Source organism: Hermetia illucens, chromosome 2 (genome assembly GCF_905115235.1).
Source record: "Hermetia illucens chromosome 2, iHerIll2.2.curated.20191125, whole genome shotgun sequence".
NCBI lineage: Eukaryota > Metazoa > Arthropoda > Insecta > Diptera > Stratiomyidae > Hermetia > Hermetia illucens.
Genome location: NC_051850.1, coordinates 94,917,777 through 94,943,705, shown reverse-complemented (window position 1 = coordinate 94,943,705; position 25,929 = coordinate 94,917,777). Strand labels below are relative to the sequence as shown.

The following is a 25,929-nucleotide window of genomic DNA, read 5'->3' as shown; positions in this document are numbered from 1 at the left end:
GGATTATTCAATTAAAGTGCCACATGAAATGGTTATTGGAAGTACCTGGTTTGCGCGGAAAGCGGCCAACAAACGTGGGAGTCTCCAAACGGGACCACTTTCAACCAAATTGACAACGTGTTGATCGAACGTCGCCACCTTTCAGCTTTGAAGATTGTCACAATAAATAGGGGGGCCAATATAGACTAGGATCGCTATCTCGTTGGCATGGTGATCGAGATCGAATAACAACAACAATCGAATAACCCTCTCCTCTGACCATCAGGTGAGAGGTAACACTGAATCCATCCATAACACAGCCCTCGGCAACACATATAAGAGTGAAATGGATGCCGCAATAACTGCAGTCAGTAGAAATCCTAAACATGAAGCATCTACAAATGATCTTCGTAATCACCTGAAGAAGGTTATCATAAATACGGTCACAAACATACTTGGCCGCAAAAAGAGTAGGAACGGCTGGTTTGACGATGAATGTAAGTTAGCTACGGAACGGAAGAATGCCGCATACTGAGTAATGTTGCATTCTCAAAGAACGCGGGGACGCGGAGAGACTTATCATGAACTCCATCGAGAAGCAACACAGACGGAAAAAGCAAGCCTGGGAGAACCAACAAGTTTGTGAACTCGAAAAGTACAGGGAGCAACCGCATCAGGCGCGCAAGTTTTACCAACAAGTCGGGAGGACGAAGCCTTACACACCTCGATGCTCATCCTGCCGAGACCAAGAGGGGAATCTGATTTCCGGCAGTTGAGCGATGGACTGAGTACTTTGATGAACTACTGAACATCAGCGCGTTGGAGGTCCGTCAACTGAAGACGAGGGACAAATTCTGCCACCGCCAAGTATTGAAGAAACAGTCCATGCAATTCATCGGGTTAAAAACCATAAGGCGTTAGGAGCCGATGGAATTACAGCCGAATTGGTTAAATATGGAGGCGACCAAATACACCAAGTGGTTCATCAACTTCTGCTCAAGGTGTGGGACAGCAAATCAATGCCTGACCACTGACAAAGGGCCATTATTGATCTAATAAATAAAAAGGGAGATATCACACAGTGCAGCATTTATAGAGATATCAGGTCGCTGAGTACCATATATACGACATTCTTCGGTGGTAAAGCAATTAAAGGAGGATCTACAAGCATCTAAAAAACAGAAGAAGTTTGGAGGAGCAACAACAAGATGCGGGAACGCGAAAAAGCAACGAAACTAGAAATAAATAATTTCTATTGACTAATCAACCGAAATTCGCTAGGCAGTAGGGTACTTTTACACACGTCGTTGCTGATATCCATCTAGTCCTATAGAATTCAGTTATAGGGTGGAAAGGAAACCCGACAAGCTTTTGCATCGGCGCATTACTGTCCACTACATATGGATACGGTTTTATACACTGTTAGACTTCAGCGACAAGGAAACAGTCATAACAATGGGTTTTTAAAAGTAAATAAGCTCCGGAGAAGGCAATTCTGGCGAAATCGGCCGTGAAGGATGTGACTACAATTTTCTGAAGTGCACGCGGAATCGTCTACTAATTACCTGAAAAACGGAAAAATAGTTACTGAATAGTATTATCCTTCGTAATTATGCCGGCTAGGCGAAGAACTCAAAAATAAACATCCTCATTTGAACAAGAAAGATCCGCCCTCATCAGGACAGTCAATTGGTGCAGGTCTATGTGGTTGCTATGGGCATCGTTTTCATACGACTAATTTACCAGTGATCTATTATATTTACAACTGGTCGCTATGTGGTTTTGGTAAGGATGGCAAACCTACGCGAAAAGCAATTGTTACAAAAGCATTAAAACAGCCTCGGACTGGACGAACTCAACAACGATGAGCCCGGCAACAACAACGAGCAAAGGATTTCCACATTTTCTCATGGGGACGAATGTTAGAACATATAGGCATGCCAATGTAGATTCGGGCAGTACTCTCGCTGGCATGGTGCTCCTAGCTCGGATAACAACACCACGTCGAATCCCCAGTGACCATCTGGTAAGAGTCAAAACTGAAGCGATCAATAACATAACCCTCAGTAACACCTATAAATGGGATGAGGATGCACAGACACACAACCACTTGAAGAACGTTATCATCGGTACGACCACACACGTACTTGGCTCCAGTCGCAAGTCGGAACAACAGGATGCTACATACCGGGTAATTCTGCACTCTCATAGAACGCGGGCACCAGGCACGAACTGCATAGAGTGTAGAAGTCAGCAGGATGGAACCTTATACACTTCGATGCTTATAATACCAAGACAAAAAAGGAAATCTGATTTCCGACCATATGGTCAAGTATTGTGATGTGGGGGGTTCATCAACTGGTGATTAAAGTGTGGGAGAGTGATTCAATGCTTGACGACTAGCAGCAGGGCATTATCTGTCCCAAACATAAAAAGGGGGTTATCACTCAGTACAGCAATTACAGAGGTGTCACGTTGCCGAGTACAATATATAAAGTATAAGAGCAATCTTGCTGGTATTCCCATATACCCAGAACATCATTGGCCTATACCAAAAGGATCTCACTCCACGCAAATCAGCAACAGATCAGATTTTATCTCAGCGATAAGGGATGGAAAGCTGTGGGAACATGGCCAGTTGCACCATGTTTTCAACGATTTCAAGGCCACCTATGACAGCATAGTAACGGTAAAACTGCATACGGCCATGAGAGAATTGAGTATCCCGACCAAGTTGATAAGACTGACTTTGACTGACCCTATGCAATATGCGAGGCAACAAAAAAGCAGCAGGATTACTCGCGAGATCCTTTCGCCATCAACAACGGTTTAATGCAACGGTGTACCGGATCACGCATCCTTTTTTACCCGCATGGAACGATGGCGTAGACCAGGGCGCCATGCAGCTCTGAATGATATCAAATTGGTGGACCTGGCCACCAAACCGGCATGTCTTTCATCCTTCCCTCGTATAATACTATGCTTCTATGTGCGTTCTGAGTTTCAAGGTTCAGCGATTTCACAGAAAACACTATTTTGTTACAATATGGTCCACAATAGAATTGATACTAATTTTGCAATATTGTAATCTGTATCATGAATTAGAATTTTGCAACTTTTTGAGCATATTAATTGAGCAAAAATGATCTACAAATTTCGACACCTATCAAAAATAAAGTTAATTCCACCAAGCACTAATTTAGGCATTCAATTTAACGCTCCACGTAACCTTATTATGAGAAAAAGTTTACATTGTTCTGGATATATGAGGATTTCCATCCCTCTTCCTGTTTTCACTGCTAAATTCTGCCACTTACTGCACGGGCGAATTTTCACAGTCCTAAAGCTTCAACAAAATTTCATGATAATAGGAACCTTAAAAAAGAAACCGCAACAATGCCACTGTACTCGTATGTACTGGGCACTTAGAAGTTCGCCTATGTTGGGCAATATATCCAAAACTGGAAAAAAGTTAGATTTATTTTTGTTGGATGAACTTCTAGGTGCGTTCGTAGAAGTAGGAGGATGCACTAGCAAAACGCTATTAATATAACGCTTAGAGCTTCAGTGAAACTAGTTCCAACTTGAAAGGAAAGGGAGCAAACTTTATATATTATAAATGTGAAACAAAAAAAGTCGAAAGTTTTTCGAAACACATTGTCATTCTATGTATAATTCGTGCTGACTTATGATAGATACTCGTACTATGTGATGTCAATATCAAACCGTATTTACGTGCCTATGTTTGTACACTTTCGTTTCATTTTTCAGGAATACTTCCAATTTCGCAGTCTGAATTTTTCGTAGCAACCAGCTTTACGTGCAAATGTGCAAATAGCGTGAACGTATATCGAGAAGGCTGAGCACATAAATTGAAAGACCAAGTATTTCGAAACGCTCTTTCCTTAACCATCCTTCGAAGGGTTTATGTATTCTCAGTACAACAGCAAAAATGCTCGCTTACCTTTATCCTGTGCTGTTAGAAGGGACGACGAAATAGTTTGTCTAAGTCGACCAAAGGTCCCACCTCCTGCAGCGGTTGCAGCTGATGACGCGCTACTAGAAAGCGATGTGGCATCTGGTGAGCTTTGTGCTGCAGCCTCCTCTGGTGCAACCATCTGAAAGAAAAATATGGCAAGGGAACATGAAATACAACGTGAATTTCCGGCATGTTTGCAATTTTACAATATAGTGGTGGAAAAATAAATGGAAACCCAGTGTGCGGCAAGGTTCGGAAGGACATGGCAAGTAACAGCAGGGGCTTGCCAGGAATGTACAATTTTTTACAGAGTGAAATGAATACGTCTGCAACTCAACCACTACACCAGAGCTGCTGTCCATTATTTGGGAATTTTCTTTGATAAAATCTGTTAGTCCTAGAAGACTCCAAGTTTAATGCAGTAAATAAAATACGGTTTAGAAATTGGAATTTATTGGGAACAACGCAAGCATATTAAAATTCGACTGCGTAAATCTTCAACGAAGTCCTCAAATAGATCTTTTGAAGGTAACCCTTTCTTCGACATCTCCTAAATTCTTCCAAAGAATCATTTCACCAAAGAGTTTGGAATTTACTCGAATATAAACGTATGTATTATATATTGTACAAAGCGCGGTGCAATCATGCTACAGTATTGGGAACAAAATTGGAAAAAAAAATCTTCTTGAAGTCTTCTACGATTTTTCTTACCTGAGTGGTTAGAATAATCAAACTACGGCTTACATGACTGAGAAAAGGTCATGTTTGCCAGTTTAAAGAATAAACATGAAAAATTGCAATTTTGAGACCAATTTAAATGCAAAGTGTATAAACATTTTGGTTGTTCAATGCCAGAAAGAAAAGGGCGTCCAAAGCAGGTATTTCCAACAACCATTTCGAATCAATTGTTAGTTGAATAATCCGCAATAAAAACTGACTAGGAAATCTACTCCGAGTACATTTACTGGTTTGCCGCCATAATATATGGTATTGACTCTCCAGGAAACCGGTCCCAATTCAGCGGATTTCTCGTAAAGCGGCGACATCAGCCCTATATTGGGGTAGGGAACCTACCAGCATCCATCTGTGCAAGGAGCAGACGTTTCATGAGCAAATGCGCAAGTCATTAGTCTTTTTCTTTTACTGGACCCGTTGTTGTATTCACGGTCCGGCCCATGGCTCCCCTACGTAACTTCGTAACAAGAGAACTTACGGAATAGTGAATCAGAAATAAAATGTGGGCGCTTATGTTCAAAGATAGTTTCATTTGAAGGGGAGATAAATAATTAGAGCTTTTCAGAAATTCATTTCTTTTTATGATTTTATTTGTCACAATCTCGGCAGATGCTGGATTTTACTTAATACTAGCATTAGGTGTCAAGCATTCAGGAACGGTTAATCCTACCTACTTATAAATAAATATAAAGAAGCTCTGGTGGTAGGTTAATGGGGAATCCCCCGCAACATCGAGCACGTATACAGAATGGTTTGAACCACACAATGTGAAAGTCCCAGAACATCAAGGGAAGCCCTGAGTGATTTGGGTACAATACCTGTAACTGACAATATAATAGGAACTACAACCACCTTCTCGAGACGCCAAATTTTTTCGACCTCCAAAGCCAGTGTCTCGTAGTTCTCCTTCTACTCCACGTATTTCCGTTCAATGTTACTATTATGGGGGATAGCTGTAGAGCCCGAGCCGGATTCCTTCAGAAGAAGCTCAACGATTATGAGATCTCTTGCAATATCCGAGATGGTAACATAAGAGACCTGGCCCAAGAGAGTTCCGTAAACGTCTCGAAATGTGAGGAAACGGAATACTCATGGATGGGCAGAGAAAAAAGAGAGTTCGGCAAACCAGATACGAGCACCCAGGAACCCAGCAGGTTCCAAAAAAGCTAAAAGTTTGAGGTATGAAAGGTTTTGTGTATTGCCTATGTAAGCATATTTAAATGGGCACTTGTCCTATTTGTACGTAGCTCGTAATGTTTGAACATTTAGTTTGTCAGACCATTCATTTTAGTATGGTATTGACATTCTAAATATTGGAATGCAATTAATTTGCAGAAAGGTGACAACTTTGACGTATCATGACTCTGTTTGTAATAGCGCGATTTCCTCCGAACTTGGTAGTATCATGTTCTATAGTATAGTCTATATTACTGCGTATGGAGAATATTTGGAGGTCTAGATACCAAGTACATGGATCACCATATACCAAATTTCGTATCAGATGGACAGACAGACGGGCTGAAAAACACGCTATACCTTAAAAAGGGTGTCACCCACTTTCGAGGAAGGGCACTGAAATCTTGGAAGGTAAGAAAATATTGCCTAAAACTACGGCCGCCAAGGGAGCCGAAGTCCCATGAAAAAGTGTGTGAGGATCCCACCCGAGGCAGTCATCATTTCAAACGCGGATAGTATGTACCACGCAGACTCGTCAAGAAAAGTGAAAAATCACTCTGATTTTAAAGATTTGGGGGGAAAATATAAGCCGAATCCGGAGGAACAAAATTCTTTGAAGAGATGTGAACCATCTGTCTCTTGTACAGACATTTGGCGAAGGCATGTTCAACGGCAGCTAATCGGTCTGACCGATGCAGATGATATGCGAAAAAGAAACACACTGCCCGGAAATGTAAAAAGTACCCCAAACGCATGTTGTGCAATGAAACGGAAGGCTTGGACAGCAGACATATTAACAAAAGCGGCAAATGTCGTGAGTTTCTAAAGGCGCTCAATGCGATGCAAAAGTGAGGTTAATTCGAATTAAACTCAATCACTGTAGGGTCGTTCAAGGCCTGCTCTCGCAGACCACCTATAAATTGAAGGTGCAAGTGGCTATTATAAGTGAACCCTATAGAAACCCTAACAAAATGAGTAACGAATCTTACCGGTGGATCGGTTTTGTGGAGTTACGGGGACCAAGCTACATAGGAATGTATGAGGCAGTCTACAAATAGCTTCGTATTGTGGCGCAGCAGAGTTAACATTACTTATTAATTTATTACGAATGTTGTTAATGCAAGCGGATAGATGACGCAGCGCGGCTAAGAATTTCATCGACATGGGCGCCGGCATTGTTGTTGAGGATTATCGAGGCGACGTAGGAGTTGTCCTGTTCAATCATTCCAAAAAAAGATTTCGAGTAGCCGCAATTCGCCTCCGCGAGAAATTTGGAGCGGAAACATCAAAAATATTTGTGAAATCTTTACAGTATGATCAAAAATCGCTTAAACGTCTATAGTTGCCTGTCTGACGTTAGCTGGATTCGAAGGCATGTTGGATAGATGGGTTTTGGACGCAAGAGGACAGCGATCAAAAGTCATCGGCGGTGACTTCAATGCATTGGGAATAGAATGACGAATGCAAGATGACATTGTCCTTTGAAGGTCTTCGCGCAGTTAAATATCATTTTAGCTAACGATAGTCAGGTTAACACTAACCGGAAACAAGGGTCTGGTACTATACCCACTATCGTCTTCGAATTGAATAACAAGCCTACGCTTCCAGGAATGATGAAAAAGTTAGGTTGATCTGTGAAAGCAAAAGAATTATAGAAGATTTATAGATGTGTACACCGAGCAAGGCACTGTACCACATCCACATCATATGGGAGAGCTTTCCACATCATGGAGTGCATCGCGACGGAACACGACAGGTTATACTTTCCCTAGTAGGAGGGCTTTCTCCTAGTAGAAAAGTGAACTGAGTGATCTTTGATGAAATCCGCGCACGGTTGTAGTCAGCCAACAGAACCTATTTCAGCTCGAAACGTCTCACCATAGGGTCAAAGCTCTTACTGTACAAGACAATGATCTTGCCAGTCCTCATGTATTCCTAGGAGACTTGGGTTCTTAGCAAGAAGAATTGCGAACTCTTGGCCGGGTTCAAGAGAAGAATCCTCCGAAGCACTGGAAATTTGCAGTAGGCTGGGTGACAACAAAGCGCCGGGCCTCGACAGGATATTACTCGAAGCCCTTAGGCTGAGTGTTAATTTGGGGCCGGACATATTCGCAGAGTTATTTGAAACATGTTTGGATGACATCTTTTCTAAGATATGTTACATCAATGTAATTTTCCTGCCGGTATTCAGAGTTAAAAAATTGAGATTTGAAATTTCAAATTTGAGTCTTCGCACTTCAGCTGGGGGAGGGGAATTTTATTGGTGTTCCAGCGCTACACCGAAGGAGAGGAGGAAGGAGGGAAAGTTGACATACGAGGAGTTGGCCCCGAATGTTTACGGTTCATTAAGTTTAATTTTTAGCTCATACGTCTGCGGTTAAGCAGGAAGGCTCTGGTTAAGGCGCAGCCGACTGCCATTTCGAACGTGCACCCATCCCGATCATTCACCGTACGGACGTTTCTGTGTGGGATCCGCAGATTGGATTTTGTGACACCGGCGGTGCACTCTAATGCAGCAAAAAAGTTGTAACCAATTTATCCAATTCCACTCCATATGAAAAGATCATCATGAGACGTTAGACCAACACATTTCTGGCTGCACTGTTATGGCACCGGTGCAATAAACCAATGTCAGGTGATCCATGAAAACCTTGCCATGTTTACCGATATGAACCGCAAACAGTAAACGCTGAATTTTCATCGTAACAGATATAGTAACGTCAAAGGCCATTGTGTTGCTGACTAAACCTGATAAGCCTCCAGGTTAGTGCACACAGTCACTTTAATGCGCTTGTCGACCACTATTTAATAGGTAGAAAGCACCGATACGATACCATCAATCTTCCTTTCTTTCTTTTGTCTTTGTTCCGTTCAAAAACGGAGTCGGCTCATCGTGATCGGTTGCGCAACTTTATTCTATTAAACGTCAGATCATCGGCGAGTTGGAGGTCCCGCCAACTGAAGACGACGGACAAATACTGCCACCACCAAGTTTAGGAGAAACAGTCCATACAATTCATCGGCTTCAAAATCATAAGTCGCCAGGAGCCGATGGAATTTCAGCCGAATTAGTTAAATATGGAGGCGACCGGTTACACCAAGTCGTTGATCAACTTGTGCTCAAGGTATGAGACACCGAATCAATGCCTGACGATTAGCAACGAGGCATTATCTATCTCATACATAAAAAGGAGGATACCACACAGTGCAGCAATTATAGAGGTATCACGTTACTGAGTACCATCTATAAGATATTTTCCGCTAACTTGCTAGGCCGGATAGCACTATACGCTCAGAACATAATTGGCCCATACCGAAGAGGCTTCACTCCAGGCAAATCAACAACGGATCAGATTTTCTCTCTGCGGCAAGCGATGGAAAAACTGTTGAAATATGAACAACAGTTGCACCATCTAACCATCAACTTTAAAGCCGCCTATGAGAGCATAGCCAGGGTAAAATTGTAAACGGCCACGAGAGAATTCGGTATCCCGAAGAAATTGATAAGACTGATTAGGCTGACCCTGACCAATGTCCGAGGCCAGATAAAAGCAGCAGGATTACTCTCAAGACCATTCGACATCAACAACGGTCTACGAAAAGGGGATGCCCTATCATGCGTCCCTTTTAGCCTGGCCCTCGAGAAAGTGATCCGTGATGCTGAGGTAAATGCAACAGCTACGATCCTCTTTAAGTCTACCCAACTACTGGCCTATGCTGACGATATCGATATCATTGGAAGAACCACCCGAGACGTACAGACTGCCTTCATTCAGATCGAGCAGGCGGCGCGAGATCTTGGACTGCACATCAATGAAGGCAAGACAAAATATATGGTGGCAACGTCAGCACGAACCAGCCAACAACACCAAACCGCACTGGTCAAACAGGAAGAATAAAGATAGGAGAATACAACTTTGAGACCGTTGATAATTTCTCCTATCTAGGGTCGAAAATCACAACCGATAGCAGCTACGATGATGAAATCGGCGCACGGTTGTTGACAGCCAACAGAACCTATTTCAGCTTACAAAAACTGTTCCACTCGAAACGTCTCACCATAGGGTTAAAGCTCTTACTGTACAAGACAATGATCTTGCCAGTCCTCATGTATTCCTCGGAGACTTGGGTTCTTAGCAAGAAAAATTGCGAACTCTTGGTCGCGTTCGAGAGAAGAATCCTCCAAAGAATTTTTGCCCCCCTACATGATGATGGACGATTCCGTAGCCTACACAATGACGAAATCTATGAGCGATACCATGACCGTCTGGTTGTGGAAAAATCCGGCTCAATAGGTTACGGTGGCCGGGTTACTTAATCCGTATGGATGAGAATGATTCAGCCCGGAAAAGTCTATAAGGGCAATATCTATGGTAGAAAAAGAAGACGAGGCAGACCCTGGCTAAGATGGAGCGATGGCGTAGGCCAAGACGCCAGACAGCTTCTAGGGATATCGAATTGGTGGACTTTGGCGCAAAACCGGGATGTCTGGAGTTCCTTATTAAGGCAGGCCTAGACCGGATACCGGTTGTTGCACCGTTGATGATGATGAAACGCTAGATCGGGATACAGTCGGGAAGCTTTAAAATCCCCATCCAGCGCACCAAACCACTGTTGTTTCGGCCGGCCCTTTGGTCGCTTGCCATCGATTTCGATGTTCACAACAATCTTGACAAGTAAATAGCGCGAATCATGTGACCACACCATCGAAAACGAATCTCTCGCCATTTTTCCATGATCAGTGCAACTCCATATCGATCGCAGATAACTTCATTTCGGATGCGATCAAAGCGTATCACGCCACTAGTCCAACCCAACATTTTCGTCACTATTAAGCCGTTTATTTTCTTTTATAGTCAGCCATCGCTCACAGTTAAGCCCTTGACTGGTACCTGTTGTGGGGACACGGATTGATTTTGTGACCACAATCAGAGCCCCGCTGAGACTAGCAACAACGGTACCAGTCTATACCAAGTGCATGGCTTATCATTCATACTGGTGGATATAAGAACTATCTAAATCTCTACCGAACTAAGGAGTACGGCACCCGTGTTGAATCGCAACACCACGCCGAGGCCCAAAGGTCTCTTCTCGCTTGAGCACAACCACAACCACAACCACCATGAAACTCCCAATAGGGGGGCCAACCGCAAATAACCGAGCTGTATTCACATACAACGAAGTTGTAACGTTCACCCGAAGTATGAGAGTCCAGGGGCTATCCCGCTTCCCATGGTACCAGTATACCCCTGGTAAGGTTTCGTGGCCAATTTTCTACTTCAGATGAGTCCCTGTGCAGACTGTATCACGACCGGCAAACCAAAGTGAATACAGCGTCTCCCAGTGCCACCACTATGGAGGTTCTCCTCGGCCACTTGGTTTTAGTTTGGCCGACAGGGTTGCCCCCCGTCTTCCTCACCGCCACCTCTGAGCACCAGCGAACACTCACAATAATAAGGGCGACGACATTGCAGCAAATTTTAGATTTAAGATGTTCGTTGATACGTCGATCACAAAGAGCACCAGTTTTGGAACGCCACTTCATCCAGGTTGCGTTAATACGCGAAGCAATTTCATAACGCAGTTCTCCATAGCGTTGACCCGAGCTATTTAAATCGCGTCAGGTCACTGACAGTGATTGTGCCTGGCATCAGTTGTCAAAAATTCAGTTTTATTCAGATTGAATCCAAAACCGTGTTGCATAAGGCGGTCTTTCCATTTTTGGACTAGTTGTAGCAAATCATTTATGCTAATACACGCTAGGAAAACATCATCTGCATAAAGCAGTGTATTGGGCCCTGGACAAAACAAAGTAGAGTGGTGAAAGGGCGTTTCCTTGATGAACACTAACAGAGACACGAAGCGGTTTTGATACAACCACCACATTTCGAATTTCACTTTTCGGAACACGGTAGAGCAATTGAAACCAACGCCTTCTGCGTTCTTCTGGCACTAAGTGTTGCCGTAGAGCATACCAGATGAGTTCGTATGGCACACGGTCATATGCTTTCTCTAGATTCAGAAAAGCAATGTAAAGAGGGCAGTGCTTCTCACGGTGTGTCTCCATGAGTAGCGCCACATCGTGTATTGCGTAAGGAGTTCCGCAGTTCTTGGCAAACCCGCAAACGCTTATCAAGAGTGCGTTCAAAAGTGTTCATAGTATGGGAAAGATCGGACGGTAATTTGAACATTATTTTTCTTTTTCCGTATTAGAACTGTGGTACTTTCTTGCCAGGTAGATGGTGCTCTGAATATAACACACAAACAGTGGACCCAGAGAATACATTGTCTCCGCGAGGCCATAATAATCGGTTATGCTGTTAACATAGCGGTAATTGTTGTTGTAAAACATGTCGCGAATGTGGAGTTGTATTCATCCGAAGCAAAGACCGCTATAATGAACTGGTTGAAAGATGCGGTAGCAAACGGAGCTGCGTAGGGAGACCACTGCTCGCGTCAGAATTGGGAAGCGTATTATCATTTCAAAAGCAGCAATCCGGTAGCTTCGAGTGATGATAGTTGCAAGATTAAATTTCAAACAGCATTTAAATGGTTGCATTAAGGCGTCCGACGTTAGCATAGCTCTAACAAAAATAATACCGAAAGTTTGGGAACTCCGATGCACTTGTAGGCTTCTTATATCCAGAATAATGCTACGGTTTTAGAACCATGTCAGATGAAGCGGTCTACGTTGTAGCGGGAATGATAGCGATCGATACTTTGGGAAACAAGATGACGCGCATCTATGATGGGCACGATTCCGAGTTCGTCGAAAGTAAAGAATCGTTAAGCAGGTGGCAACAACGATTGAAACAGGCAAAAAACGGTAGATAGACCCACAGATTGATTCCCAGGATGAAGGTGTCGACGCAAAGAATGCATGCCGAGATAAACCATGATCTCACTCAATTTTTCACGAAACATGGCGGATGTATAGGTTTGAACTGGACAGTTCATGGGCGAAAGAAGAGAGGGCCATGTCCACCGCACGATATATACTTTGAGTGCAGGGAAGAGAACAGGAATTAGGGGATAGTTTCAAGGATGGCGCAGACCCTCCACCCGCTAGCAGCACACAAGCACATGCACTCTCGTAATAGTTTCAGAAAGAATATTTTTATGGACTGTGACCAAGATCTCAATTCCTAGATGGAAGGACATCAATTTTATTCTTGCTCGCATTTCTCTATCGAACGAAAAGTCATCGATCTCATGCCATGTTTTATTTGTTTCTGGTTGTTTTGTTGAAAATGGTTTTGTTCGGAACATCAAGCAATAGACACCTGCCATTCTACATTTATTTCCCATTACATTTCAGTTGCTTCATACGTGGATATACAATATATAGTTGTATCCATGAATAGTTGCCAATACAAATGCATCGAGCGATTATTTACATATATCTTTTTCCACTTTTTCTCTTTGATGGCAGGTGATTTCTATTGATTTACTTTGTTGATTCTTTATTCGCGTGTGCCTAAACGTCCTAAACGTCCATCAAATACTCATTAATGCTGATTTATCAATTATCCCACAGCAAAATACAGAGGATATTTGATATGTGCATAAAGGAGTCGATGGTGTCATCTGATTTAATCAAACTATAATACATTCATAAGATTTTGTCTAATAATATTTATTCGAGATAGTTAAACTTGCTGTAACATTATACGCATTTACGTGTAGGCAAATTTGAATTTTTTCTTTTCTTTCTTTCTTTCTCTCTGAAAGTTTTTGAAAGCGCACTCAAGCTGTCTATTTATTTGTTACGAGAATGCTGCTAAAGAAAGGTATCCGAAGAAGCTTCCATTATGTACGTATAACTGGGAATCAAATTTAAGCAGTTGGATGCTATCCTTGTGATTAAGGCAGTTTACAGTCAGAACTCATAAAATCCTAATGTTGCTCAATCTGTCGCTCTTCTGCACCTGAGACATCAAATAGTTGCTGCCCTTGTTGGGACCAATTATTTCGAGCCGCTGCCCCTTCACTTCCCATTAATAAAAGTTAAAAATGTGTAGAGAACGATACTTGGCTGTTTTTCCATCAGCAGATGTGCAGCGTGCTTTACGTCAGTCATTCCATAGCTCCTGAGAAACCCAACTTGGTTTACGATAACTTAAATGAAACCGCTAATGTTGATGTCCGCGATGTCTTCATAATGTGCAGTAAGAACAAATTACAGCGGACTGCCCTTCTTGCTGTATGTTGAAACGTTATACCTTCTTGCTAGTCACGCCTTCACCTTGAAAACACTGGATTTAAGGGTCGGTCTGTAGATACAAAAATCTGTCACCCTTGAAACCTATAGTCCGAAGAACCCGGGAACAGTCTGATCTAGAGGGCTCTATTCTAGATTTGCATTGTCTTCCATTTACCAGTTTGTGACAGTCGGAAATATGGCTTTCATCTTTGCATGGTTGTCCAAACTTTGCGTTAAAATGCATCATCGCCGTGATGCTTCTTTAGACTGGTCACCCGTCCGCCCGGTTGGAGAAGAGAAGGCATCGTGAATCTTTGGCTGTATATACATGCGCTACTGTGCACCCCTTTGTGGAGTACAAGGCATGCCTGTGCTTAAGATTTCTGGTCATTAATGCTTCAGTCAGATTGGATTGCGGTATTATGTATCAAGTCCACAGACAATTAAATTTGTCCTTGAAAAACATCGGATCAAAAAGAAGTAGTTCGTTATATTAAACATTGTTGGTAGTTCCCTAGGTGGAAAAGGTTGCCTTCAAAAGTAAAGGAGACCTTCAAGATGTGCAGTTGGCCCAAAAGATCCTCTATAAATAAATGAGTGACGAATTATCAATGAGGACAAAACTTATTGAATATATTATTCAAGACGTCTTTATTTGCAATACACTGTCCTCTTGAAAATGATCCCAATGATTTTTTTATATGGACTATGAAAATCCTGAGTCCACATGCACTTGATGATGGACCGGACCAGTTAAAAATAAAGGCTCTTCCTTCCTTTTAACAAAGAAGAAGGGCGATTAACGGTTTCGTCCAGGATGTTGGAAATTCGTCAGACACTACCTCGCTCCTGCCCTGGGAGCAGCATGACAAAAAACGGTAACAAGGTGTTCTTTGTTCCCCTGTATACATTTATTAACGCTTTTTGGAGTGGGGAAGCAGACTCCAATCGATCGAAATTCTTTGGCTGCAGTGCCTTACTGGTGAATTATTATAATACAAATTGTCTGGATAAAGGAACATTTAGAATTAACTCCATTAACTCCAAAGAACACACGTTGGAAAAACACGAAAAGATGCCTCACAAACTGGGAATTCCTCAGCTCACTGCGAGGTAACTAAACCTAGTCGAAGGTGTCGCAGGAACTTGGGCTGGGACCATTTACTACATGGAAATCAGAAAGCAATCGAAAAACTAATGAATACCAAACTACTCGGGTGAAAAATAGTAGAATTGTCGAATTCATAAAGGACAAACACAATGTGCTCCATGTAACTTAAATGCCTGGAAGGAAACAAACGTCACTCTGGCAGCACAAGTGATCCCCCCTCAAAAGCTGAAGAAGGTAGGTAGAGAGGGAGGATAGGGCGCTAGAAGGCAAAAGGATTCTCGCCGGAAAAGGGAAAGCCAACCAAAATAACCAAAGTTAGCGATGCTGGTTTTAATGTACGCATGAGGGGTAAACCCTAAAAAATGAAATATGAAGCCTGACAGAAAATGTCAATTGAATCAGATACACCTAAAAAGGAGATCAAATGCTGGAGCTGAAGAAGTCTCCGAGTAAGACATCTGAAAATTTCCTCGCCAAGGTGGAAAACTTTGCAGGGGAAAAGCTCAAGTACAGTCCAAAAACAGGGAAATTATTATGCAATGTCAATATATTGACGCAGCTACGAAGAAGGCAAATATCCGTGACGCCATAGAAAAATCAACTTGGGCTAGAATAGTCCCCAGCAGGGAACTCAGAAAGGCGTTGGCGACACGCAAATGGTAACTATCCAGTATCCCTGTGCTGTTTCAGATGTCTTCAATTTAGTCACATAGTGGGGATATATATCAGTGTTTCAAAAAAGTGCAGACAATGTGGATGCGAAGGCTATATATTTGTGGAGCAGAATGTTAACATGTCGCAGGCGGAAGCAGATGCCCAGTATTTGAAGAAATGATCTCAATCTCAAACATTGCAAGGTAACGTAGGATTGGCTTTTTCAGACCATCTATGCGAAGGGAGCGAAGTCGCCATGTTATCGCATGAATAACAATGAGTCTTGAGCCATTGATTTTACTTTTAAGATATTAATAGACGTGTGAAAATCAAGCCATTCAAGAAGTGATGGAGTTTCGGGAGTTATATTTGTAAGGACAAATGTAGCTAGCATATACATACATACGACCATGGCACAATGTAAAAAAATGCTAGTTATGCTTGTCTTTGATGGAAGGTGTGTTGATGTGTCCGGATAGCTGAGTGGTTAGAGTACAAGGCTGCCGTACGAAAGGTTGCGGTTCAAATCTCACTTGTGGCAGTGGGATTTGTATCGGCTTTTGGGGATATCGAATTCGTGGACCTCAACCCTCAAAACCGGGATGTCTGGAGTTCCTTATTAAGACAGGCCTAGACCGGATACCGGTTGTTGCGCCGTTGATGATGATGATGGCTTGACGTCGGATACCAGTCGACTCAGCTGTGAATGAGTACCTGATTCAAATCAGGGTAATAATCTCGGGCGAGCACAATCTTGACCACATTGCCTCCTACAGGGTACTGCACTCCTGTAATGTACCGTTACGGTTTTGAATAAAGCGCTCTAACACGCTTCAAGGCCCTGATCCAATATGGATTGTTGCGCCAACGATTATTGTTATTATTATTATTATTTGATGGAAGACGATATGGTATTCGGGCGGTTCGACTACTAACATCAGCGGCCGTAGAAAAAGTGGTATAAACAATGAGACGAATGACATAGGGCGCGATGTTGTCGTGTCGAGGTGGAGCTGCGGCATCAAAGTTTTCGAGAAAGGAAATCTCTCTGCACGGTGAAGAACTAAAACTAATTTTGCTATTGAACCCCAATAAGCAACCACGATACCCATCATCATACCGCCAAATTTTCCTTATGGACATAGTAGAAAAAATGATAGGAAGGGCCATTTACAATAGGGATGCCCTATCGAACCCACAATTTCGTTTGCCTTAAGCTCATTCAACAAACGATACCATAGACATGATTTTGAAATTGGATCAAGATGCGCTGTCCTTCAATAAATACTACACTTTGGAAACATTTAAAATATACGTCCAATCCAGCCAGGTGAGAATGGACGAAAAGCTACCTGGCTAAAATGGGGGTGCCTAGTTACTTAACTAAGCTATTAGAAAGTTAGCTCTCAAAAAGGTTTTGGGGATGTGGATGTCGTCGCGAATTAAAGCCATAATAGTGCGGCTGGAGATGGTTCAGCTTGACTTTGCAGAACAAACAACGAAGTCCTGATTACCAACCGTAAAAGGAGAGATACGATTAGCCTTCATTTTGGTGACCACATCATTACTTAAAACAGATTATCAAATATCTGAGGGTAATGATTCACGTGGTAATCAATTTTGAGAGACACCTGGACTATGCCTGAGAGAAAGCAGCAAAAACTAGCGTGCCATTAGTACAAATGATGCCTAACATTGGTGGCCCGAGATACAACCCCAAATTGCTTGTAGTCGGAGTGGTTCACTCCACAATATTATACGCAGTAGCGGTCTGGGAAAAAATAGCTTATGCAAATACAGCAACTTTAGGATAATCTTAGTCGAGGGAGCTTGTACCATTGGTGCAATAGTCCAGATGGACATTCTGGCGAATGGGGTATGCTGACTGTATGTTAATAGTGGCAGGAAGGGTGACATGACATGTAAGGGGATCATTAGCCCCACGCGCTGATTCTCTGTATCTGACAGTAACATAGTGTGATTAACCACTACCTGACCTGATTCAGTTCGGATGTGGTTGCATGCAATGCCGTTGCATACCTAATAACCCAAATCATGTAATGTTCTTCTGTCCGCGATTTTTTTCAGATAGGAAAAGCCTAGAAGACTCTCTTAAAGTCAGGCTAAGGCCGTAAAACTTCAACACAAAAATGCTGAATTTGGAACAAAACTGATGCATGCTGAACTCCGTAATTAGTAGGATCCGGGCAAAACTTGGGATTGAAGAGTGAGCACGGAGAGCATGAGGAATAGAAGGCTCGGTCGCTTAAGGTGCATTCCTCTTGGCGAAGCGATACTTTGTGGCTGTCCGGCAGGAAAGAAAGGATTAGAAAATGAGGATAGGTTTAATGGACGGGAATCCCGCATACTGTGGCAACATGGTGAAGCAGCCAGGTATGAAGGGTTTTGTGTATTTCTTATGTAAGTGTATTTGAGAGTAGAATTCGTCAATTTGTATGCAGCTCGTAATCTATATGCATTTAGCAAGTCAAACGACTCATTTAAGTGTGTTTCTGGGTTCCAATAAATTTGCACGAAAGAGAAAAGTTTGGTCTATAGTAATACTGTCACTAGTAATACGATCTTAACCAAACTGGTTCTAGGATGAGCTTTAGGCGAGTATCTAATCAGTTTACTGATCTTCTTCCTCCGTCTTTGTCGCGTTCACAAACGGGTCGGCTCGTCATGATCGGTTGTGCCATTTCGTTGGCACAATGCAATTGGGCGGCTTTTAAATCTCCATCTAGCCTTTGGTTTACCAATAACATAGTAATATACAATTATTAACTTTATTTGAGTGGATGCCAGTATGGGGGGTATTGGGCATATAGATGATTTTTCAGGTGAGTAGTTTCTAAGAATGGCTCCGTGAAAAAATGATCATTTTCCGACCAACGAACTGCTCTCCTTTCCAACAAAATTTCAAAATTAATAACGCCCTGGAAAATACTAATCGAGGCCTCCCATTTTATACCTCACATGGCCATATTTGGTAAAAAAATACAGTCCCTTTTGCATATATGGGGACCCCCTTAAACTCACTGAATGTATAACTCATAACATGTGAGGGCATTCAAAATTCCCACTTTCTCATCAAATTTCGTGTCAAACTGTATCTGAGAAAAGTGGATATAACAAACAAAAAGACAGACAGACAAGCAGACAGACATATCGGATGAGCCGTGTGTAGGATAGGTGAGCAAATTCCAAAAAAAACTTCCTTGAAATGCAACATCGTTAGATTGAAACTGTGCCGAAAATCCGGAGGGGAAAATCATTTTCGAAGGACTATACTATACTATACTATACTATACCAAGAACCCTCATTGCCTTCTATGTAGAGAAACTGGAGATCCCGATTGGCACCATATAACAGGTAGTACAAGTTGTCTAGTCTGCAAGATCGCTTTAGGTAACTCACATAAATGGGGTGAGCTGACTTTAAACCACTGCTAAGCTGCTATCATAAAAGTCATTGAAATAGAAATTGATATTGCTATTATTTGTGAATAATACAAGAATCTCCACCAAGGCATTTGGAGAACTGATGCAAAGAGGAACGCTACGTTATGGGCCTGCAGAAACCAAGCTTTTCAACAGGTAATGGAGCATCGCGAACACGGCTTCCTGAGCGTTAAGATCGGCGACATCTACATTTACAGTTGTTAAATTGCACCAAGTATGATAATACCAGAGTATTGCAATATGCTGGACAGACTAGCAAGAGAGTCCAAAGAACAGAACGTCAAGATTATTACCAGCGTCTTGAACGCTTCAGCAGTGGAGTGGGAAAGTTGGGAAAGAAATGAAGGGGGAAGAGTCCTACTGAATGTCTTCTACCCAAACATCACCCTGGCCCATGTCGGAAGTGTAAACATGTTCAGGCATGGAGAACTAGACTCTATTGTGGAGCTTACTTTCGTAAGTAACTCGCTGGTTAAGCATAGCATTGGCATGTTAGCTAGGAATGTACGCAATGACGCTTCAAGCGACTCTGTCATGAGGCGGATTCTGACCCATGGGAACGTACGTACAAATCGATTATGTCGGCAGAAAAACGCCTGATCCTATTATGTGTCTTAGATTTATGTGGGGAATTTTTTGGATGTTGTGTCCTCAACGTCCGATAACTACCTTCTTAACGATATCGCTAAATGCCGAACATTTCCCTCCAGGAACCGCAGACGAAATTCTAGACACGGTAAAAAGAGTTTGGAATAACATAACCATGTCCGGATGGTTTAAATCGCTAGAGCGCTGGGCTTTTGTAACAGAAAGTCGCGATTTAATTCTCATTGGTAGGTTTTGTTATCGTGACTGGATCGAATACCAGTCGACTCAGCAGTGAATGAGTACCTGAGTCATATCAGGGTAATAATCTCGGGCGAGCGCAATGCTCACCACATTGCCTCCTATAGGGTACTGTAATCCTGTAGTGTATTGTAACGGTCTTGAATGAAGTGCTCTAACGCACAATTGGATTGTTGCGCCAACGATTATTATTAATGTTACAGCCCCCGGTATTAAGGGAGTCATCCCGTGTGTCGAATCCTCGAAAACGATTTTTTTAGCATCAATTGATAGTGATATATTGTAGAATATATGGGTAAAGTGATTTTTTGATATTCGGAGCCGTTCGGAAATTGTAGTATTAAACACGTAATAAGTCACATGCCAGATTTATGTCGATCGCCGTAACAAAGCGCGTATTTATCGGTCCGAATGACGTTTGAATGACTTCGCTCAAAGAACAAGAATTGAAGCCAAGGCTGTACATGTGTTTCTTGAAGAAACCTAAGTTTTATGGACTAGGTAGATTAATGATCAGTTAAAATTTTATGACAAAAAGTCACTTCTACTTTTAAAATGTGGTTTTCTGGAAACTGCATATTGAAAATCTGCCGCCACTATAGCCCAAAATCTATCCAACGAAAATTTTTACGACTTATAATATTCAGAACATATTTCTACGGTCCGCAAACTAGGATAACCGCGATTCATTCAGTAGTTTTTTTTATTCATTAAAGACGCCTTATTATTATTCTGTTAAGGGAAAGGCGCGCTGCGTCCTTGAAGAACTATTGTGCCCCTTTTACTGGTTATAGTGTGCCTATTGATCACAATATCTCAAGCAGGCCTGTAACCGTTAGGAACTTTAGTATGTTCCCCACTTCCAGATGTTTCAGCTTTGCATCTGGTATTAAGTGTTCTCCCAGATGTCTCGACCTACTTTGCACAAGTGCCGGACACTGTCCCAGGACGTGTATAGAGGTTTCGTCTTCCTCCTCACAAATCCTGCAGGCAGTGTGCCTAGCTTCCCTAGGTGATAGTTCAGCCGACAATGACCAGTGAGAATTCCCACTATGATTCGGAGGTTCTTTTTAGTGAGGTTTAAGCAATCCTTTGTGCGCATGGGTTCGTATCTCCCAATAAGCACCCGGGACTGCTCCATCCCTGAAAAAGCCTTAAAAAAGCACCAAAATTCACAAAAAAAGTTTAACACGGTACCAAAAATTTAGCTTTTAATATTTTTTAATAATCCTAGTTTGCGGACTGTAGTTAAGTCTGCTCGTTTAAGTGCCGTTTACTTTTCTTCTTTAAGATGATCGAAGCGCCCTCTAGGGTGGCAGCAGAAAAACACCTTTTTTGGAGGTGGGTGTATAAATTGGCCTGTATTTCAATATGAACTATGCCATCGGGCAGAAAAAATTACTACGCATGCTCAAAATATTAATAAATATATGGTGAAAAATATTTGTATCTTCACCCAGTTCTTCACAAAAAATTTGTAAAAAAAGCGAAAATAAACAGCCTTCACACGGGAAGACCCCCTTAATCAAATCCTCAACAAGGCGCTGAAACTAACAATTATAACGACACCAAGCATCTTCGCACACGTTTGTATTGATCCTGAACCCAAGTACGTCCATAGGCTAGCCAACATCGTATAGACTTATTTGTCCTCTGCTAGATGGAACCAAAGTATATATTAAGAATAATCTTCGACTATTTCCGGCAGCGGAAGTTATTTTACCATTCGGACGAAAGGTCGAAAGCACACATCCTCAGGTATTTAGATTTGTTTAAAATGTTGTTGATAGTTTATTCTATCCGCAAAAAATATATAAATCCGTAATGTCAACAGTACTTCCTAATATCCAAATTTTACGTGATTTTTGCATCTTCAAGTCTTTGTGGAGCTTTGCTGGATATCTATGCAAGAAGTCGTTGTTTTGACAAAAATTTGAATAGTTTGACAGCCCACCCACCCCTTAGTTTTTCAGTAGGCTTCCTGACTGCCCGGCTGATGCTTCACAGACAACAATCCAACCATTTCCAGGTAAAATTTTTCGTGTAATGAACCACGTAAACTTGCATGTAGGCAGCTCTTAGACTGCAAGTTAATCCCCGAAATAGATAGTACCATTTAATGGTTTGTCACTTGGTGGTGATGATTAAATGCTAAGTTCCCGCCATAAAGTCGGATGTCAATACCAAATATTTCCATTATAGTGTTCTCTGGAATTACCGTCTGTAAAATTAAGGGTTTAATTTTATACGATGGAAAAAGTCGTGCCCCCGGAGGTCCTTATGTATCTTAAAACCTTCCAGCATTCAGTTTCCGGTTTTCGACTTGTTCGGAAAAGAAAGGCAGTATTATGTGATTCTGTTTAAGATAGACTGGAAATAAAATAATCTCTTCCTGAAGTTTTTGTGTTATTCACTTTTGGAAAACCTAAATCCGCCACCGAATGTATGAAGTATTTGGACGAAAAGTTTTCCTCCACAGATGAAAATGTAAAAGAAGATGTACCTCTGGCATCATCTAAAACATTGTTCTTCTGAACATATTTAAGATAAGTACTTAATTCTTGCATATTTTATCAGTTCCGCCATCTGCACATCATTTGGTATGTAAGAAGTTTCAATTATAATCCTTTGCAACAGAATCGGCGACCTGTGAAGCATAAAAATCCATTCGCTTCGCATGAAGTGCCATATGCTCCTGCTGCTCACTAACCCTCTGCCATTTTAATATTTAATGATCATCGACTTCTTGATACGGTGCTCCCTAAGTTGCGGCATACTTGAGCCTACCACAATACCAACGAAATTCCGGGAATGCCTACCAATTTCGTCCTGCCTTTACATAAAATATTCAGAGCTCGAATGTGCCGTTACACTCTGAGAAAATCCATATTTCAATTGCAAATTCAATGGCACGGTAATGTTTGTAAAATTGGCATAGTACATGCCTAGAATGGGGGCTTACAGCAGCAAACGGCGCTACCTGATTCGTGTGAGCCGTTCTATTTCAGTAATCTGTAATTTCAAAGGATATAAATTCAAATAGGTCGTGTGTGTTTAGCTTTACTGCTCGTTTGTTGCTTGTGATAATTTACTAGGCATTGACGCTGCTCGTCCTTAACTAATCCAGCTTATGAGGTGGCAATGCTCTCCTGAAGCATAAGACGAGGGTTGTAATTTCGTTACCGTTACAGTGGTAGTGGGCAAAAGTTTGGTAAGGGAAGCAACAAACTCTATAATGAGTTTAATCTGCCTCCATGGTACCTTGAGGTGTTTGATTTGTTTGCGGGATCATCAAAATCGTCTGCCTTCCATCCCCATCTGTTAAAATAACTGAAATCACAGTCGAAGAGAAGTTGTCGATTTTTTTGGAAAAACAAAACATGATAATTAATTATAGAAATATTGTCTAAATGCGAGGTTAAATCGGGTTAACTTAGTAAATGCAGGAAGCTTCCTCAACTATAGTATAACACTTGTCGCTCTACATAATAAGCACTCCTCCTGGGAATATGTATGTATGTGCATAATCCCCTCGCTTACAGTGAGTTGAACTCGGTATTTGCCCGGAAGGAATAATTGGCTTTTAGCAATACAGTTCAAAGTGCTGTCATTGCTCACAAAATAAACAAGGTTTTAGCGATTATCTATTATCGTATGTATTATATCTCAATGCAGAAAGCATTTTCAACGTTATCTTATAACTTATGAAATCGTGCGCACCAAAAATGTAGTATAATGAAATGGTGAAAAATGTACTTTTTTTCTGTCGGTGTTGATCTGTATAAAATCCTTTCTTCTCCACTTGTAAAGGATCGGCGGATATATGAGAACGATGAAATCCCCCCCCCCCCCCCCCCCCCTGGTGAGTGACATTAATTTGGGTGGAGTTCACCTGCTTGACATCTCAGGATACATCACATTTCGATATCAACTCAAACAAAGTCAATAATAGTTTATTAAGTGATTTTTTAAATTGTGCCCCTTAATATTATCCCAAGATTACCAGATTTTACGTTTCCTGGTATTAGTATCAATTCAAAGTTATCAATTTAGCGCAAGTGTACTGCATCTTAAGCGCAGAAACACATTAGAAGCGTTATTTTAACGTACTTTTTTGGAATTTGTTTAATGGGAAGGATCATAATTGGAGTCAAATTTGGACATTATTTAAGTCATATTCCGAAGAACTTTCGATATTTTTTGATTAATCTGAAGGTTGTAAGTGAAGTTCTCCAACAAAATTTCTTGGGGAGATGTACTGATTATGGATCTGAAGTTCAAGTACAGATGTTCAACAAGATTAAAGTTTACCGATGTGTGTCTGTGTGTATGTTGGGGGAGAAGCTGCAGCTTCTGAGCACTCAGGCCGTGTTGGCCCATTGTACTTGCCTCCCCCGTCTAACGGATTACTCCGGATTCGTTAACGTATCGCAGGATTTCCGTTAGGGGATGTGATGCTCCGGTCCCCGCATAGTGGAGATTGACCCCTCTTTCGCTAAAGCGTCCGAGATTTCATTTCCCTCTATGCCACAGTGACCAGCTACCCAGAGTAGTTCCACCGTACTGAATCTAGACATAAAGTTCAAACGGTTTCTGCATTCCTGAACGATTTTCGAGGTAATTAAAGGACTGCTCAATGCCCTCAATGCAGCTTGACTGTCACTGCAGATTGCGATGCGCCTGCCCTTCAACTGCTCGTTAATCACCCAGTTTGCCACCCTTAGGATCGCATAAACTTCGGCTTGAAAAACCGTTGCATATTGTCCCAAAGGAAAAGCCCACTTCTCGTTTTTATTCGAGAGGTAGACTCCGGCTCCAGAACCCTCTTCTGTTTTTGAGCCATCGGTGTAGAAGACTTCCGTATATCCCGCCACGCATTCCTCTGGATCTTCCCAGTCCTCTCTACGCTTCAGGGTAACTTCATATCTTCTACCAAACAAACGTATGGAGACACGAGAATCGGGAGGCATTGTAAGAACTGGACCCACCCAGTAACTCTTCCAATGCACTGTGCCCCCCACATACGTTGTTTTCCCATAGATCTATTCGAATTAGTCTATGAGCTGCTCTTATTGCAGTGCTTTGAATAGATATATCCAGGGGCTGCAAATTGAGTAGTGCATTCAGAGCTGCGCCGGATGTCGTGCTCATGGCACCAGTGATACCCAGACACAGTTCTTTGCAGTGCGGCTAGTTTACGGTGAAAACCTTTCTGTCTCACCTTAACCCACCACACTATGGATTCATATATAATACGAACATTGGCCTAATGATGACAACGTATATCCACATTACCACATGAGGCCTGAGTCACCACGTCGAGGTAAAGGTCCGTCTGCACAGCCCATAAGCTGTGAGAGCTCGTTTCATTTTTACCTCTACATGTTTGTTCCAAAGAAGTTTTTTATCTGGAGTGACTCCCAGATATTTGACTTCTTCGGAGAGTTGAAGGGTAGTACCCCTCATCTCATGGAGGCAAAGTCCATCCAATTTTCTCCTTTTTATGAAGAAAACCATTGTGGTTTTATTTGGATTAACTGACATGTCTGAGGCACCAGCTGTCTATCAAATCAACAACACGTTGTATATTCAGCAAGAATGAAGTCAAGCTGATCTGGCTGAAGTTCTTTGGATTAGAATAGTCATCTTTCCCAGAAGTTTACCGCTACCGAAAGGTTTGGTGAATATGCAGGTTCATCCCTCGCCAGGATATCGCGGTTACGAGCGCTGCGTATAGAAAACAGGAGACCAAGGCCTAATTCCGTCAATTGATGTGATATA

At 42.0% G+C, this 25,929-nt stretch overlaps 1 protein-coding gene across 5 annotated transcripts in view; it reads right to left on the bottom strand.

Moving 5' to 3' along the window:
• Window positions 1-25,929, bottom strand: part of LOC119649762 (regulating synaptic membrane exocytosis protein 1) — a 692,290-nt gene that overhangs the window by 236,430 nt on the left and 429,931 nt on the right. For all 5 annotated transcript variants that reach the window (XM_038052056.1, XM_038052057.1, XM_038052059.1 and 2 more), the window contains one exon: window positions 3,944-4,097. In XM_038052056.1, coding sequence (XP_037907984.1) covers window positions 3,944-4,097 — 154 coding nt within the window. The remainder of the gene's footprint in view (window positions 1-3,943; window positions 4,098-25,929) is intronic.